The sequence below is a fragment of the Prinia subflava genome, chromosome 14 (assembly GCF_021018805.1).
Source record: "Prinia subflava isolate CZ2003 ecotype Zambia chromosome 14, Cam_Psub_1.2, whole genome shotgun sequence".
NCBI classification, from domain to species: domain Eukaryota; kingdom Metazoa; phylum Chordata; class Aves; order Passeriformes; family Cisticolidae; genus Prinia; species Prinia subflava.
This window is the reverse complement of record NC_086260.1, coordinates 19,260,132-19,279,662: the sequence shown is the minus strand read 5'-3', so window position 1 is coordinate 19,279,662 and position 19,531 is coordinate 19,260,132. Positions and strand designations below refer to the sequence as shown.

The 19,531-nt window shown below is 37.6% G+C and overlaps 1 protein-coding gene across 1 annotated transcript in view; it reads right to left on the bottom strand.

Annotated features, from left to right (window-relative positions):
* CACNA2D3 (calcium voltage-gated channel auxiliary subunit alpha2delta 3) overlaps positions 1 to 19,531 on the bottom strand; it is a 406,564-nt gene that overhangs the window by 219,864 nt on the left and 167,169 nt on the right. Inside the window, exons 6-8 of the mRNA XM_063411460.1 lie at positions 5,467 to 5,598; positions 4,063 to 4,123; positions 3,829 to 3,979 (exon numbers count right to left, since the gene is read on the bottom strand). Coding sequence (XP_063267530.1) covers positions 3,829 to 3,979; positions 4,063 to 4,123; positions 5,467 to 5,598 — 344 coding nt within the window. The remainder of the gene's footprint in view (positions 1 to 3,828; positions 3,980 to 4,062; positions 4,124 to 5,466; positions 5,599 to 19,531) is intronic.

Genomic DNA, 19,531 nt, shown 5'->3' with positions numbered 1-19,531 from the left:
GATATTGCAACAACTTAACCATGAAAGCTAAAATGATCTTTAACATTATCCTTTTATGTTTATTGTCTGGAAAGACCTATAGTCTTTCTGCTTTCTGATATATACATTTATATCTACATATATCTATATATAGATACAGAAATACACACAAATATTCATTCTGTTAATCACTGTGCATAATAAAGCCATTCTGACAGTCACAGTCATTCAAGTTCAGAATTTTTCTTCATCTAGTAAGTACACATCGTTTGTCCAGATTTCTCACACTAATGAAGCTCTTACTCCACCTCAAATTTTGGTCTGCGGAGACAGGGAGGTACTTGGCCATTTGTCTGAGACTTCCAGATGCCCAGGAGCCCTCACAGAGCAACAATTTGGGGTGGCCTTTCTGAGCAAGGATCAGCCATGGGCTGCTGAAGGTTCAGTCTCCTCCATCTGGGCACAGCAGATCTATTTTTGCACATACTGCACAGCTGGACAGCTCTGGAGACAGAGGAGATCTGCTCGTACACAGGGCATTTCTTGGACTGACATATGTGTATCTTACCTTCAAATGAAACTGCTGTCACATCAGCAGGCTGTGCCTGAATTACAAAGAGTAAGATATAATCTCATTTAAACATTTGTCTACAGATAAAAGCTCTATGGGATTTTCAGTGCTTTCACACCAAGCAGCCTCTTGTGTGGCCTTTGTTGTCTCATGTTTGATCACTGAAAACATCTCCGTTCTTGACAAATTTCATTTGCCCTGCTGGCACTTGGTCAAAGCAATGCTCTGGGAGCAATTTCTGCAGATACCATAAATCACAGTGACTGGCTTTACTGTGTCTCCTCGCTGTGTCTTTCACACACCACATTTTGAAAGCAGTTCATGGTTCAGCCCCAGCCTACCTGTGCCATTCCTCCTTGCACAGGTAGGCTGCAGAAATTGTATGAAAACCCTGAACTGCCCACTCCCATCTCCACAGCACAGGTCTCTCTTGCTAGTTTGTTTCATTTTTCAAGCAAACAAATTTTTTTATTTGTTTACACTGTTATTTTTTTCCTTTGTGGGACAGCAAGAGGAAGCTGAGTCAGGGAAGGTTTAGATAATATACCAGGAACAGATTTTTCAGCCAGAGGGTGCTTGAATAGTGGAACAGGCTCCCCAGGGGAGTGGTCACAGCACCAAGCCTGCCAGAGCTCAGGGAATGTTTGGACAACGCTCTCAGGCACCTGGTGGGATTCTTGGGGTGTCCTGTGCAGGGCCAGGAGTTAGACTTGATGATGCTGATGGATCCCTTCTAACTCAGCATATTCCATGATTGCATTACTTAGTACAAAACAACCTTCACAAACTCTTCCTGCAGAACCCCAAGACAACAGGACAGCACTTTACCCCCTCACCACCACTCCTGGCATGCTCTCCTTGTTCCCCCTGCATTTCTGTGGTACCTCTTCCAATGCAATGAATACCTTCAGGTTTGTATTTGCACATCAACATCCTAATGAAATTAAACAGCTGAGCTGCTAAGCATAAAAACACATTCTCCATTGCTATTTCTACTTATTTAAACAAACACACACATATCAGTCCTAAAAGAGGTTCTAGAGAGGAGAGAACCTACAGAGGAAAGAATTACCTCAGACAAATGATGTAATTAGCACAGTAGTTGGGTTTCTTTCTAAAAATTCAGACTTTCTGATACTAGCCAAGCCCTGCAGGAGAGTTGCAGTGTTGGAAAGGGCAACAAAGTGCCCTGTGCCCTCACAGCCAGCTCCTGTCAGCACCAGCTGTGGCTGGAGACACTGCAAGGTGCCCAAAGGGAGGCACAGCACCTGGGGGCTGTAGTGCCTGGAAAGAGCCAGCAGCAGCTGGAAACATCTGGAAACACAGCTGGGAAAATGTCCTGGTGAAAGGGGTGTGCTGCTGGACACTGGGGGCTGTGCGTGACCCACGCCAGGGTGAGGACACCACTGAGGCTGCTCTGGGGACAGCCCCAAGCAGTGGGTGACCCAGCTGAAGGGGACACAAGGAGCAGGGAAGGCCCAGTGAGGAGGAACAGGGAGAATCTGCACACACAGAACTGCTGGGAACCAACCCTGGCTCACTGCCTCGGGTACTCCTGCAGCCCACCCTGAGAGGGGAGGGCTGCGAGGGCACCCAAGGGGCTGGGGCTGGCCCCAGGGAGGGGCTGGGCACAATTTCAGCCTGGGCAGCTGGGAGGAAGGGCTCAGGTGGGCGATTCCTTCCTTTGCTCAACACAAATTCAGTGACCAGAAGCTTGTGTAATTTGACAGTAAGTTATGCTGTGACTCCATGGTGTTTTACACACAGCTCAGTTCACTTTCAAATAAACTTTAAATTGGAAAAAGTGACGATTTGCTTTTTCATACTTTTTAAGAAGTATGAAAAATCAAATTTTCATTTTTTAAAAGCTTTTAAAAAGTATTTGCATAGTATTTCCCCCCGGACTTCTTAGGCAAAATCATTAGTTTGGATTCAAGTTATGTATGTTTTTACTTTTCTTTTTTTGTTATAGATGAGCCATTCGATTTTCCCAAAGTAAAATTTTCACTTAAAAAAACAACTTTTTTTTTCTTCCTAGATAATTCACAGTAACTGTTACAACTACTGATAAATGGAGATTATGCACCAAAAAATGGCTGGTCAGGCATCTTAGTAATTACTCTAGTTGAAACATTCTTTCAGCTTACAAAAGTTATTTAGATTACAGTTAATCACATTTTTTTAAGGACAGTAAATCTTTCTTTTTATAAAGTATGTAATATATCTTTGTACAACATGAGTTTTGCTAATTATGCAATTATCATGCAAAGAGATTAATATAAAAGATAGTCTGAACTGTTTGCTATACATTAAAAATACAGTATATGTACATATAGTTCATGCACATATGCTTCATTTTCTAGACAATCTCAATGATTTACACTTGTGTCTTTGGGGTAATTTAATTTAGTACACAAAGGACACTTTCTTGTAGCAAAAATAGGCCAAAATCTTCCTTATATTCAAGAAGTTGAAGACTTTGGAGAAAATCATTGATTTATAAAGTATTAGCAAGGGAATATCAGCAAAAGAAAATTAATATAACAACCAATTCCTCCTCCTTTCCCTGCACTGCAAATCATAGTTCTGATGTCAGTTTTGGATTTGTTGAAGTCATCTTTATCCACAAGATTAATCCCATTATTCCTAAGTACAGTAAAACCAGCCTCAACCAGTCATAGCTCTAAAAGTTGTACCTGCACCATGGAAAACTCACTACCATACACAAGAGGAGCTACTGAGGGTCTGATTTCTCACCGTTAGTAAACACCAGCAACCCCTCTACACACCTTACACATACACACATTCCAGACCAGAACATGAACACTGAGTAGTTATGCTGGCATTTTATCATGCCATGCAAGCCTTAGCAAGAGCTAAAATCTGAATCTATTAATTCTTACATTTTACCCATTTTGCATATTGCACTGTATTGCAGAAGCTGAGGGGGAAAAGCAAGTGGGAAGGCAGACACACTCCAAAGTTAAAAGTTAAGGTAATATACAAAGTCCAAGCAAACTTAAAAAAAAAAACTTACTACTCTTTGCAACCCCAGACTGAAGACTACGTCTTAAAGGGGTTTCAAACTGCAAATCATAGACAAAGAGTCTGAAATCTCTGACACTTGAAGAATCTCACACAGTGTCTGTCCAGTGGGTTCAGATGTCATCCATCACCTGTCTGCAACATTTTTCAAGTGGCTTGTGTGAAGTAAAACATGACAGATAGCAAGAAGTGATGGAAGAAAAATAGTAAAAAATAAATTCTGAGACACTCACAGCAATTATATTGAAGAAGTCATCATCTCCAAGGGTATCCAAAATAGATGAAACTGTCTGTTTTGCAATAGTCAAGCGAAGCCCTTTCATGCTGCCACTGACATCCACTAAAATTACCACATCTTTTGGAGAAGTTGCTGCCTGGATGTACCTGAGATGAAAGACAAAACTTTTAAATACTGAACTTTTCATCATTTCAAATTTCTTAGACAGTGGCAGTCATCAATTGCCTACCATTTTCTGTTCCTGCAGTCAAACGCAATGACTCCATTCTCATCAGGTTCCCATTTAATTCCTGTTTAAAAAAAATAGAGAATAAAATGTTAAATTAAATTTTCACATTAACTGTTCAAAATGTATCTGTGGTGTTTGGGCTAAGTAGCAGTTAATGGAGTTTCATACTTTAATCTAACAGGCAGTGCCATCATAACATAGGAAATACTGGCAGGAAGAAAAGGTCCTTAATTAGGGCAACCAGAAATAATTTTTTTCCTCACTCCTTTTTAGTCTACTGTAAGGTGAAACTTATTCAGGCCTACTATGTTCACTGCACTATTTTCACAAAGTTCTTGCCATTCTTGGTCTTTGGTGCTGGCAAGCTTTATCACATCTTGCCAAGTCCTTCCCAGACCTTGAGCACTTCCTCCCCGTGGCTGACTCCAGCAGTTCCCATTACACTGCCTGCTTCACTCACAGGTCACACTCTGAACTTGCACTCAGAGCACTATGAAGAGGTAATATCTCCTGGCTGTGGGTCAGAAGAAACATGATAAAAACATCTCCAAGGGAAAAAAATGACAGGGCAATTCTTCTTGCTTTTTACACTCATTTTCTGATACAAAACCAGAAATAGCCTTGAAAAGAAGGACTTATATTTGAAATATCATGGAGCTTGGGAACTGAAATATAATCTAAAACTAACATAGATGTAGTAGCCATTACTCTCAGCCCCTTTCAGATACACAGGCTCGTAGTGAACTTCCTTAAACTCAAAACTTAGATGGGTTGCTAACCCTCATCAGCCAAAGGAACAATACCCACCATGAGCCTGATTCAAAGTTACAGAAGCTGAGAAGCTGAGTTTATTATAATGTGGTAAACTTTGTATAGGATTAAACATAAAACTTAATAGGCAACAATACAGGTTTTAATCTATTTTTATAGAAATAATACTAGTGATGTGATTGCATTTTATTACAACTGGTGTGAAAAGAAACTTTCAAACAAGTATTTTTAATCTTGAAATGTAAATCAGCCAAGTTAAGTGGAAGTTTAAAAATAGAACAACAAATAATGATGAAGCCTTACCGTGTGCATTGATAGAGCACACAATTTAAGTTTAGTTCCATACGAAGGCTCTAATCCTTCTGCCCTCCTTCCTCACAACCTGTTTAGAAGTTATTTTTCACATGTGTGTATATGTCTGTCTGAATAGAAATTTTTATGAGTACATGAGTTATCGTGGGGGTTTCACTCCCAAATAGAAATTGGTAGAAAAACCTCAAAATTTTCAAAATATTGATTGGAAATCTCTCTGAGAACTAGATGAAGTAAAATCAAACCTGCAAGTATCTGTGACAATACCCAATTCAGTCATAGCATTTTTTACTGTGTTTTAAGAACTTCTCTTCTTCCTACCTGGATATTGCCTGAAAAATCCTTTTGCACTTCCAAAGTACTGCCAGATGAGAGAAGGGTCACGATCAAAGTTATCAACAAACACCTTATTTAACGATTCTGACCAATAAACTCCATTTACAATGGCTGGATCTGGAAAAAAAAAATAAAGAACACACACACACAATGAAAAGTGATTTTATCTAAATAGAACCCCATGAACTCTACCATCTTCAGCTTATTCAATATTCAAAAATCTACTGACTGAAAACTGTTGCAAAATGGTTTTAGTTTCCTTTGTCAAACAAGTGATCCAAAATAAATAATTCACCTAAAGAACAGAAGTACGGCTCAAATAGAGCAGAGAAACCTGGTAGTGTTTTTTAGATAAGTTAAAACTGCTCTTTAAAGCATCTATCTTGAACCACCACATCAGTTGTTCTGGAGAACATAAATAAATCAATCTAATTTAGATTATTTACTCAATGTACCTTCCCTAAATGCATGGAAAGTCTCAGGCAACGTTTTATTTCTTTAAACATTAAATTCAGTAATGTTTCAAAGTTTTCATGTTGGAACAGAAAGTTAAATACTTTTTATCTCACACTTGAATGATGATATGCATAAAAACACAACATCTCATGACAAATTCCACTAGTTGTTATTTGGAAAACATTGAACCTGCATTCCACAACAATTAACAATTAGTTTCTATTTCCATAGAAAGAGAACTACAAAGCAAATCCTTGATGCTGAAACTGTTCTGTTGAAGACATCCCCATCTGTCAATCCCTAAAACCCCAGGCTGCCCAAATATGTTTTTAAGCTGCAGATTTGGTTCAATAGTGGGAAATGAGAAATCAATGAATATGTCTTAGCTACTGGATTTCAAATAGTGAATTTTGAAAGGTGAGAAACAAGATTCAGAATATTCCCAGTTCAATCTTCTGTGAAGTCAGCAGAATAGAAAGGAAAAAACAGAACTGAAATCACAGATGTATTATTTAATTTGCAAAAGTGTGCATACATGAATACACAGTAACATTTGCTCAAGCATTTGAAATAAAGCAACCATTAGCTTGCAAAATAATGTCACTGTACTGATTTCAGAAGACTGCTTCAAATGTGATTTTAATGGAGTGGAAAAAAGGCAAATTGTTATCTTCCCCTGCATTCATCAAGAAAAACAGCAGAAAAATGGAAATGGCTCAGTTACACGACTTTGCATGTTGCTTTCACCTAAATATTTAGGTTTATATATAGATGAAATGCTGCAAAAGCAAGGTTAACAAAACAGATGTTGTTTTTAAAACACATAGAGTGTAATTACTTGTTTCTCTAGAGGATGAAATATACTCTTAAAATCTGCCACACCAGATATACATCAAACAAACTGATGTCACTGGTCCAAGGGCACTGCTTCAGTCCTGCCTAGCTGGCAAAACCCATTGTCCAGTTGTTTCCCAGTCTGTGGTTACCCCAACAATGAGCTGTGACCAAAACATCACAGATCAGCTCTCAGGACTGAGATCTATCACTGGTTTGTAAAAATATGCTCCTATGTCAGCATTCCAAAATATCAGCCAGTGTTCAGCATTTAGACATCACCTGAGATGTGAAGCACTAAAATGAGAATTCTATTCTGCAGCCCACAGGAACTTCCCAGTACCAGTTCAAGCACTGAAATTCTGATTTTGCTCCTACACTTCATTTCTAATGGAGTATCCAAATCACTAAAAATTGCAGTGGCACTGTGGACTCAGCATCACAATCCTGAGATAAGGCGGTAAGTTTAATTAATCTTTGAAAAGAGCAACTAAGTTCAGAGGATTGGGGTTGGGGTTTGTTCTTTTCATTTTCCTGGTGTTGCTAGAAAAGCCTGTTTAGAGGAAAAGAGAAGGCAGCATTTCTCAAGCCTCTAGAGGGCTATAAGCTCTTTATATGCCCTTCAGTCATCAGGATTAGTGAAATGCCAAACAAATCAAACAGAACAGTTCTATATTAATCTATATTTAAAATAACCTGCAGTACTTCTTAGCAACTTATGTTTGGATGTCATTCCAAGACTGCCCATTGTACCTTGGTATTTTTACAGCTCTATCAATTCATTGGATGTGTCCTGTTCTGGATTCCCCAGGGCCTAATTTTTAATGTCCTTTCCTAATGAATCTGAGCTCTAATGCACTCATGGGCAGAACCCTCTGCCTCCCAACCCAAGGATAATTTTCTTTGAATTCTATATGCATTCCAGTTCTATAAGTTCATGGCACAACTTTAGTAATTCACCTCTTAAGTTCTGAATTGAAGTCCTTCCAGTAGTATATAAAAATATAAAAAATACAAATATAAATCACTTTTAGAATATCATATTGAAATATCCATGGATATTTTGAATTGCTTTTTTAGGCCATCTGTGAAGAGCCACTTAACATGTTTATATATCTGTATTACAGATTAGAGAACTCCATGGAAATAAAATCAGGAAATTTTCCCTGAACAAGACTGATTGAGTCTATATTCTGCATTAGGCTGACAACACTGAAACTGCTCTAAACATTCATCCACTAATTCTGAAATTAATAGATTTATTTTTTTAGCTGGAAGGAGCATAAAGCAGGCATTTTAAATAAGAGGGCACAACTAAATTATGACCTACATTCACTGTGTTCCTTCAAAATCAAAGCTGGTGACAATTCCCTGCTTTCCCACACCCTGCATGTCTGTTATGCTGGCTGTTCTTTTCACAATTATTCTTCAAGTTACATTTTAGCCATCAACCACTTTAATAAAATAAGCAAATAGGGCTACAATCAGTTTGATCCTTCTAATAAGAGGAAAAGTGGTGTAGGGACAAATGTAGCCTCAGTACAAAACAGCAGACCTGGAAATTGTGAGTTTCCACTGGCTGCTGCACCTTCAGGCAGAATTTCACCCCGGCGCTCTTTGTTCTGAACTTTATAATGCTGCTGTGTGGGTGCATCTTTGTCCCCATGCACCATCCCAAATACAACTGCATTTCTGCCCATATGTTCACATTAAAATTTTACATTCTCATCATCTAATAACCTGTATATGAAACTTGTTCTGGGCAATTTCTAAATTTATTAATTACACTAAACAGCTTAAATTCTCCCAGTATTTCATTTAGAAACAATATTCTTAAGTTTTTCAATTACTGGCAAACATCATCTGCATCCCTCAGATAGTTAAATGTCAATCATGGTATATTAATCTGTCTGAATATTGAGAAATTTGGTGAGGGAGAAAAAAAGTAAAAGGTAAAGCTTAATATAAATGCAAAATCATTAATGTGAAGTTATGGGGCTCAAAGATAATAAGTGTAAATAGCTTTCACCACAGTTCTTGAAATATAATTTCTGCTTTTGCTTCCTGGCAGAAAAATATAATTAAAATATTCCCTTTCCCTTGTCTTTTAGATGAGCTGGTTTGCAATTATATGGGATTTTGCTCCACTGTTGTTCGGGTAGCTGTTACCTGTTTTTACAGACATTTAACATAAAACCAACCTCCAGGAAAATAGGTACAGTGACACGAAACTGAAATGAGATTGCCAAGGAACAGTACAAATTCATGTAGCAATTAAGTGGCTGTCACAAATCCTGCTGGCCTGAAAAGTCTCAACAAAGGCAAGCAAAAGACTAAAAGATGTGCAACAGCCAAAGGTAATGACTTTTCTTTTATGTTCACAGAATCCATAAAAGTATCTAGAGTATGCTAAGTCTATAGAACAAAACTAATACCTACACAACTCATTTTGCATTTCAATTATTGCAGCACGTTTTACAGAAAATAAAGGAAATCACTGAGAAGCCCAGTAACTACGAAGAAAGTGTGGAATACTTCTCTTTCTTGCCATACTCTGCTTCATTATCAAGAAAAGAGAAGCTACTAATGATCCTTAGTCTTTTCCCCCTTTTCTATTCCCTTTGTGATATAATCATTACTTTCTCCTGGAAAGCTGTCAAAGATGCTGGCACTGAAAATGATCTTCCCTCCTGTAATACCTGACAGCCTTGACTGCAGCCCTAAACTGCAGAGCAGTTCTTTCATACCACGAAGCAATACAAGCACAGCCCATGGGCCCAAGCACTGGAAAAGGAATGCAAAATCCAGCACTCTTTCTGGCTCAGAGATAGCAACAATATTAGCTTAGTTTTTACGACATTGACAACATATTTAGTCTGGTCATATTTTAAAGAATAACAAAATCACATACTTTGCTGGGACATATACCAACAATCTAATAATTACACTACTCAACACTAAGATGAATGCTTTTCAGGGTGGTCCAGTATATTCAAGAGCTGAGGCTGGATGCCAGTTTTGGCAACTGCCTTCACTTTTTTCTCTCTCTTCCCCTCTCTCTGACTCCAGGGTAATGTGGATGCATCAGCTCACAGATCAAAGCATCTGGCCATCTGCAGACATAAAAGAAGGTGTTTGTCCATTTTGCTTCATGTGCTGGAAACTGTTCACCAATGTCAGAAATCACATTCCCTCCTTGCAAGAATATGGACTGGTAAAGACTTCAAGTACGTGACTGTATAAAGGGACAGCAGTAGGCATTTAGTGCCTTCATCTTCCAACATTTCCCTAATAACTTTACCCTTCTCCTTTGAAGTGGCAGCAGAAGAACTGGAGTATGGCCAGATGTGTTTATTTTTATGCTGAGTTCTGTGAGTGCATTTGGGTGATGCCTTGTATTGTTTTATGGTGTGTGGAGGGGATAGTATTCTTTTTCTGTTGGCGGGGGGGAGGGTTATTTGTAATTTTTTTTTAATTACCCAGATGGACTGAGATTCAACTTTAGCTTATTTGAAAGACAGAATTACAGCTGAAAACGCCTCACTAACAGCATTCTGAGGCAGAAATTTATTTCTGTCTCCTAAGGGCTTGTCCTCTCATGAGTTATAGAAAATGTCCTGTAGCAAATCAGTGGAGATTTGAGCCCACTTCACCCATTAGGTACTGGCCTGGCTGGACTTCATTAAACTTCTTAGGTGTAACAGTTAAAAGCAATCAGTGTGGGGGCTGACCAGTGGGCAGGTTAGAGCAGAGCTGTGGAAACAGGCACCATCTATGAAAACAGATTATCATCACTTTTAAATTAAAGGCAGAATTCAGAGCAGAAGTCAAGGGCATCCCAGGACAAAGTAGAAAGATGCTGCTTTAACAGAGCTGTTGTCCCAGGAGCCAGGTATATGGGGCAGTTAGACCTGTCCCCTCCTAATAGAGGGGATTGCCCACTCAGCAATTGCTTTGAGCTGAGAGCTAAAGTCAAAATCCTGACAGATAAATTAATTCATGTTACTGCAGCTAGGATATTTCTCTGTTTTGAGTGAAACATACCCATTTCCACACTTCTGCATAATACAACTAGAGGACTGCGAAAAATGAAAGGATAGTAAGAAAATACCATACCATAATGTAAAGAGAAAGGGTGAGCATGGAAAACCTGACAGACAGAAATGACAGAAAAACTGACAGAAATGGTTTTCCAAGTGGGAAAGAGAAAACAGGAATTAAGAGAAGGCAGGAATTAAGCAAACTGAACAGAGGCCTTATAGCCACTGCATTTTCATCACAGACAAAAAATTAGTTATGAATACTGCAAAAAAAAAAAAAGGAGTTCTAACACTGGCAAGAAAGATTTCTGCACAGTCTGATGGAAGAGTAACTATCAGCAGCCAGGAAATTCAAACTCTGGCAAGTTGCACATCAGGAAGTGTCACGAGAAGCAATAGAGGAAGCCAGTGGAACACACTGCAAATCAGGGGAAAAGAAAGCAAATGTGACTGCTGTTAAATCCAGCCAACCATGCTGTACAATATTTAATGCACAACATACCAAAAGGGACAATTTTATCAGAGCTATTGTCAAAGTGATGTATGACAAAGGCAAGGCACAGCCTTGGAAATAAAAGTCATCCTTACAGAAATTTCTCAGGGACAGATCCATCCACCAGTCTTACAAAAGCCATTTGAAACACAAGGCCGTGCAAACTGTTAACTAGCACTTCACAAAAAATGTCCCATTCCTATTGCACAGATATTCAGAGACATGGAGTTACAGAAGTAGGCTGACTTCACAGCACAGCACACTGCAGTTGGGACTAACAAATAATACTTTGAAGGAGGTTCCAAAGTCATCCTGTGTTTATCAATACGTCATACCTCTTGAATACAGCAAATGGAAGCATGAAAACCTTTAGAGAGAAATGTTTGAGCAGGTAACATGCATCACAGTTGTACTGGGCTACAATAAATTAAATCTCTACTGCTCTGTTCCTGGGAGCACCAACAGAGTATGAATGTGCAAGTATTGGATATAACAGCACACTTATCTACTACCATGGCAAGTCACCATCTCTAATCCTCTCAAATCAACAGGCTCTGACTTCTCTTATGCTTTATAACCCTTGTGTAGCACCTCCTTGCACAAAAGACTGTTAGCACAATTTGAGTAAAATGGAAGCTTTATTCATACAAGATATGAAAATGTTCAGCTGGCTCTAAAGCCCCTGTAGATAGTATTAAAAACACTGAGCAGATGTACAAATGTATCTTGGGATGAGTACATTACAAAATCCATTATGTACTCTTAAACACTATTTACTTATTCAGGAATGTGCCAAATAAAAGCTGCAGGACACCTAAATAAACAAAGTATAGTGTAAAAATGTCTTTGTATGTTTTTAGCCAAACAATATTTTGAAACAGTTTATAGTCTAGCCAAGCACACTAATGCTTAACCAGAAGAGCAAGTCGCCTTCCTCTTCACACAACACATACCCTAGAAAAAAACAAAGGGTCTGTGTAATGTAGCAGCACGGAGAAACAAATTATTACAATATTCTAAAACAGTAGACAAAATTATTATGTATATTTAGATAAACTATTATTATTATTTGTCAAATGTCAGTCTTCTTCCCTACATAGTAAAGTTACAGTTTTCACTTCACCAGAAAACCATTTAATGAATGCATATTCACTCCTAAAGGTTTTCAGAAACCCAGGATTATTGACACTTTCTTGTCCTCCAAAGCAACAAGGAAGTAGGAGTGGCATCATGATTGACAGAGGTGCATCAGGTCAAAAAGCTTCTTCAGATTGTACCTGAGACAATGTTCACTAATAAACATTCACTGGCTCACATGTGTCAAAAGGCAAAGTCCAACTCTGAGTAACTAAGCAACAGCTGCTGGATGAGGAGTGGGAGAGCAGGGCTTTCTAGAGGAAATACTTCACGTTTCCGCGTAGCCTAGATCTGACATCTAGTTGCCATGGTGATGAGGATGTATTAGAAACACGCAGACTAGATCCACAGCCAGAGACAGACTAGAACACAGCAAAGATAAAGCATAGTACACATCTTGCATGTCCATGCCAACATTTCCAAAAGGCTAGCTGTTAAAGACAGAGGCTTGAGAGAAAAAAATTAAAAAAGAAAAAAAAAAAATCTGTGAAGCTAAAGCCGTTTTCAAGAACAAAGCAGCAGACTGAGTAAATTCTGGGAATCAGATTTGAAGCAGAATATAAGCAAAACCAGATGGAAGAAGCAGAGAAGTCAGTGCACCTCTGTCCAACAGGCACCAAGAGTTGAAACAAAGAAATATGGGAAGATAGGACATTCTCTGCAACCTTGATTAAATCTGTTGGACTAAGAAAACTCCTTTTAAATTAAATAATGTCCTATGTTAGGAAGACAGTGCAAACACTGTCCTAGAGACCTTAAAATGTGAAGACAATCCAGGGGAAGGATTTCAAAATATAAATATAGTGGTCCAGGACAGTATGTGACCATGAGTATTTAAATAACAACTCCAAGATGTCGAATGTTCAAAAGCCATAAAATCATATACGACAGTGACAGACAAGATTTTATTGCTTAATTTCACACCTTATAGGAAAATGGTTTTGCATTTGTGCTAGCTGCAGATTATAATCTTTCTGCATCACTTGAGAAATGATTTTTTTTGGTTCTAATATTCTAGAAAATAGGTAATCTCAATTTTGGCAGCCAGTTGGAAAGCATTGATAGGAAAGTATGACTGAATGATATTCATAGCTCTTTTTAAGTATCAAATTGAAAAAACCTCACTTAATCAAAAATGGTTGTGGTTCATCACATTTCAATATCTTTTAGAGAAGGCTCTATTACATGCAGCAGATTTTTTTTCCCATGCAAGCAAAACTTTTGATTAGAGTCTGCATTTATTGATTTGTAGTGCATAAACTTATATTTTAACATGCAGTAAGCATCATGCAATGGAAATGCCATTTGACACAGGTAATACTCTTTACCAGTCTCTAAACTGTTCATTCAAAACTTAAAGAATATTTGTGAAGTCTAAGTCCAAGATCTTCTTTTGCAGTGTTTTCAGCATTCAAGAAGTAAATATAGTAAGCAGAGAAATACAGGCTACACCTGCTGTCTTTTGTACTCAAGACATTGAGGTCGGAATTATTCACTGTTGTATTCTATTCATATTGCTTGTAAATAATTTTAAAAGTACTGGTGATTATACAGGTAGATAGTGGCAAAGGTGGGAAACAATTGGAAGAAAATATCTTGTAACAGAATAAGAGATAAAGGTTTCAAATTAAAAGATGGTAGGTTCAGACTAGCTATAAGGAAGAAATTTTTTATGATGAAGTTGGTGAGGCACTGGAACACGTTACTCAGAGCTGGTTGATGTCTCCTCCCTGGAAACACCCCAAGCACCATGACAGAGGTGAAGATGTCCCTGCTCCTTGCAGGGGAATTAGAGTAGAGGACCTTTAAAGGTCTCTTCCAACCCAAACCACTCCACAATCTACAATTCACAAAACAATAAAAGAGCGCACAAATAATTGATTGCCAACTTTCCACAGCAGTAATAACAATAATCAGAACAGAAAGCTTTTAAACAAAGGTTTAAGTCACATGATAAAATCTGTACTTTCAAAAGCCAGAGAAATGATACATGACAGAGACAAAGGGAGGCATAAAAGACAGTGCACATGTGCTGCAAGAATCATGTCATGAGCAAAGCTGTTAGACAAAGAGATAAAGCCTCTTTCTGCAGAACAGTATTGCAACCGTGTAAAAAAAAAACCTGGAAAGGCATTGAATTGAAAATGTGAGCAATGATAAGAATTGAATTTAAATCCATACAAAAATATTTATAATCATCTTGTTCTCAAAAAAAGTGATGCACAAATATACCTTAAGGGCTGTAAGATACTTTTTAATCTTTTTTTTTAATAAATCCATATTTACACAGAGTGATCAAGGTTACAGAGTCAAAATGGTTGTTAATATTTGAATGTATTCCAAATCCATTGATATGGAATTAGTATTAGTGTGGTATTAATTTAAGGAAAAATTAATTTAGACTATTATTAATGAAGACTTCTTCATCTTTTTACTTCTTATTGAACTTTAAAGTGTATTTTACAGTCATGAAGCAGTTTTAAAAAACATGGATTTTACAGCTTGATTTACATGGTTTGAGACTCTCAGCAACATATTGTGTGCCTTATGTTTGTTAGTTGAGTTGACATAAACCATATCTCCTGTTGACAGAAACGCTTGAAAATATTCATGGACTTCAGCATCCATCACTAAGAAACCCTGCAGTTATGGAAAGCACTGATAAAATTGCTTCCTGTGCTTCAAAAACTCCACAACAGCAGCTCTATCACAGTATCAGGATGAGAACAGACAAAAGAGAGTTAAGACATACCTCTCTATGCTAAAATTATTATTATGCTAAAATTATTGCTTTTAGTTTTCAATGCAGCAGATTAACTTCAGACTGTATAATTGATCATCAAATTTTATTTTGTCTTGATTCTGTCTACTCTGTCACTAAAGACAAAGCAATATCTTGCACTAAGGCTTCTACTTCATTATCTAAATATATCTGGATAGATACCTGACAATCTGTAATCCAGTGGAATATTTTGCTTCTGGGCTTTGTTTTTGGTGTTTTTGTTGGTTGGTTGGTTGGTTTTTTGTTTGTTTGGGGGTTGTTTGTTTGTTTTGGGGTGGTTTTTGGTTTTTTCTTCTTTTAATATCAATAGTAAAAAGCTTTTAGAGAAAATAATTTTTCACCTGACCATGCACAAACTGTCCTTCAGCTGCCTTAAAAAAAGATCTTTCCTATAATTTACATGTATTTCCTAACTTAACAGAGAACCAGGCCTGACAATGTCAAAATGCAGAATTAATTTACTGAGGCACCTGGCAGTTCATGATAGCAGAGATTTTATAAACTAGCCAACCACTGGGCTGCTGACAGGTATTTGCCAAACACAGCCAATCTGATAAGAAAAATCCTCCCTACTGCCAAAACTGCAACCAGCAGAATGCACAGATCACAGTCTAATGTAAGGGGCAGGAAAGAGGGAACTCCTATCAAGGAGAGGTCTTTGGACATCAATTACAATTATATTTAAGTCATAATATTCAGTTGCTCCCCTCTCAAATACATTAGAGTAGGGAATAAAGATTTAATTACATAATTCACAAAAACATGACTGTGTTTTTTCACATTACATTTTCAACTATATTTTCAAAATGTAATTCTAAATCACATGGCAGTACCATGAAATATAACTTGCTAGATGGAAGAAAGGATGTGAAAATTCACTCTTTTATAGTGATAGACATGATGAAATGTCAGAAATAGTTGCAGGTAAATAATGAGAAATGTATTCAGTATAACTCATGTCAACATTAAAAAGAAATCAGTGTACGCACTGGGCTAAAAGTTCACCTAACTTCCTGAGTTTAAAATGTATTCATATAAGGAAAAAACTGAAACACACTTCATTAGTACAAGCTCCATTCTCCAGTATAATGAAAGCTGGAGAGTAACTTTCCAGACCCGGCACTTTTGGGGAAATTTTATTCTTTATTTTGACGTATCATTATTAGATTCACTAATTGATTCTAACAGATTTTCTTCTCCCTGCAGAGAGCACACATCCTCCCTGAAGCAGAGCCTAATGCCTTTTAGGTGAGGCAGCTGTCGATATCAGGTTTCTAAAAGGAGAAAATGCACATGAATAACCCTCTGCACATGCCCAGACACTGGTATTTCAATTCAGCTGGTGCAACAAGGGAAAGCAAGAAGATACCAAGAAAGCCATGGATGAAATATAGTTATTATTGTAGACTTCACAAGTTAATATGGTCCTTTTGTGCATTACCCGCTACATCTCACTTTTCCACACACCAATCAACATTTCACCTTGGGCCCTTCAAAGACAGCAATCAATTCTTTTCACAAAATTCTGTGGCAGGAGTGGACGTTTCCATGTTCAAACTAATTTGAACAGACATCACTGTAAATCAACCTGAGAAGAAAAATTTCCAAAACTGAGTCTGTTCAGAACAAGTTATTCATTTGTACCAGCATGGTGCTGCTGTGTGTGCACCTCTGAATGACATTTAAGAGTTCATGTGATATTCACCCCAAGGCTTTACTAGGAGTAAATGGCAAAAAGCCCAAGCTAAAAGATACAGATGTCAGTTCCACAGAATTCTGTAGCACAAGCTTCAATCTCCCCACAAGGAGCACAGTAGTTGAGAACGTGTTGAATTTCAGGATCATGAAAATGTAACTCTGTGTGTGACAGTGGCACTTAGGGCTGTGCTGAGCAGACCAAACTGCTGAACCAGCTCTGAAATGCTTCAATAGTCACAGAGCTTAAAGTGAGAAGCTGTGCCTCGGGCTATACAATGGAATCTCACCGGAAACAAACTCTGGGAAAACAGGCAAGCACTAAAATACTGGTTACAATATATTCCTGCCTCTCAGAAGTGGTCTGTGTGCTGTACAAACAGAAGGCAGTGCAGAACTGTGATCTGACTACCTCTGCATGGGCAGGAAAATAGAGATATTAACCTCATACTATAGCTTAAATTAAAATTCTTCTGATGCAGGACTTGACAACTTAGTTGCAGAACCATGCTCACAAAATCTCTTGTGTCCATAATATTTCCTGCAATACTTCAGTGAATCACACATATATGTCAACATCCTTCAGTGTTAAGAACAGACTGCACTACTCTCCACCACGTAGAAGAGATATATATACACATATAGACACTGATATAAATATATATACTTTCATATATATCTTTATACATATGTCTTTTCCTCAGACATTCACTAGTGATGAAAACAAAAATATACTTAAGTTAATTAAGAGTATTTAAAATTGGAAAATCTGGGGGTTTTATCCAGCAGTTAAGTTTGGACTCTGCTCAATGACTTTTAATAAGTACAAAAAATTTAGTGGATAACTAAGTCTTGCAAAGCTGTAAAATTCACTTAATTGCACTGTCAGCTGTGTTAATGGGATGAAGGTTTATGCTCTAGGAGGTGTTTCTCCATTATAAAACTGAGCAAGTAAAACAAGATTATATATTCAGTAAACTAGAAATTACCACAAAGGAAAAACCTCCCTTTACTTTAAATCAACTTATATAAGCCTACTTTCCCTTCTATTGCCAAGATAAATTGTTTTACTTTGTTATTTTCTGAATTTTTTTACGGCAAAATCAAACACTTCTCAAGATGCATCTGATCTGATCCAAACAGAGAAATGATCCTTTCCCCAATCTACTTCTACTGGCACGTTTGCCTTCTCCACCACTTCTCAGAGGTACTGTCCAGGGCTGCTAGATGGATTCACATATGGCCACCCTTACCCTACTTCTGCCAAAATATCCAATGAGGAAAGTCAAACTTGCTCATTCTACAAGGTATTTTTATTTTTAAAGACATTTAGAAAGGTTGTCTTTGGGTGTGTAATATTTTAGTCCAAAATCTCAATCCTAGACCAAATGCAGAGGCAGAGATATTGTAAGATTTTATGAAATGTAAGGGGATTAGAAAATAATTTTATACATGAAAAAGCTCTCAGGCACAGAAGTCTTTCTAGTTCTAAATTTCTTACTGTAAAGAAACTGTTACACTGAGAAACAGAGTTTAAAAGGCAAGAAGTGCTTGCATCTTGGTATTTTTGAATCATGGAAAAGAAGAGAAACTGGGCTCTTGCCCTTTCTCCAAACATAAAGCCTATCTTGTCAAATAAGCAAAGACCAACCACAAATTCTCAAAATCAGGAGCTGTTTTCCATTAATATTGAGAAAATGGATTTCCTTGTGTGTCTCCTAAATTTTATGCAAAGCTACTGTAAGTGGATGAGAGCCCACTGTGTGTCACCTCTGGTACTGTACTGTGCTAGGCTTTGCTTTTCAACAGGTGCCATAGCTTAGAACTGCCTGAGCATGTGTCACCAAGACACACTGACCCTCACCCTGGCTTTGGTTTTCATCTACATTCCTCTGAAAGCCACCTTTATCCAAGTATTCATAAGCCTCTTCCATGGAAAAACTGCTGAGTGAAAACTCAATAGCAGAAAATATGTCATTGCTGTCCACAAGTGGGGGTAAATATGAGGTGACAGATTTAGGAAAAAAAACCAAAAACTAGAATAGGTTCTTCATCTCAGATACAGCACATACTTTGGACAAAGACTATGGGATCCTGGCTACCTATATTCTCACTAACAAAAGGCAAAATGCTACTCCATTTTTCTTTTATACACTGTCAACATCTGCAAGATCAGTTTTGAGTCTTCTTTTACCATTTCCTTGTGTACATAAATCCATTATAGAACCTTACTCTCCCCAGTGGCAATTGTACTGCCATGGATGGTTGCCAGATAGCCTAGCCCACATTCCAAGTGCTACTTTTTAATTATATGTCACGTTCTGAGATTCTTCTAAATATACTGTCATTTCAGAAAGTAATAAATCAAATGTTGAAACCATACAAACTTAAAATTGGTAATAATTGTTTCATTATTACTAATGTCTTCTGCAATAGCTGTTTAAAATAGACTAATTGATATGTAGAAAGTTGTATCTGAGTATCTGAGGAATGTGTAGCTGTGGAAGTGTACATGCAAGATATGTCCAAGACAGCAGAACATCCCAAGTCATTTACATTCTAAATTAATAGGAAGACATAAAAAAGAAGACCTATGAGAACTCATTTTGTGCC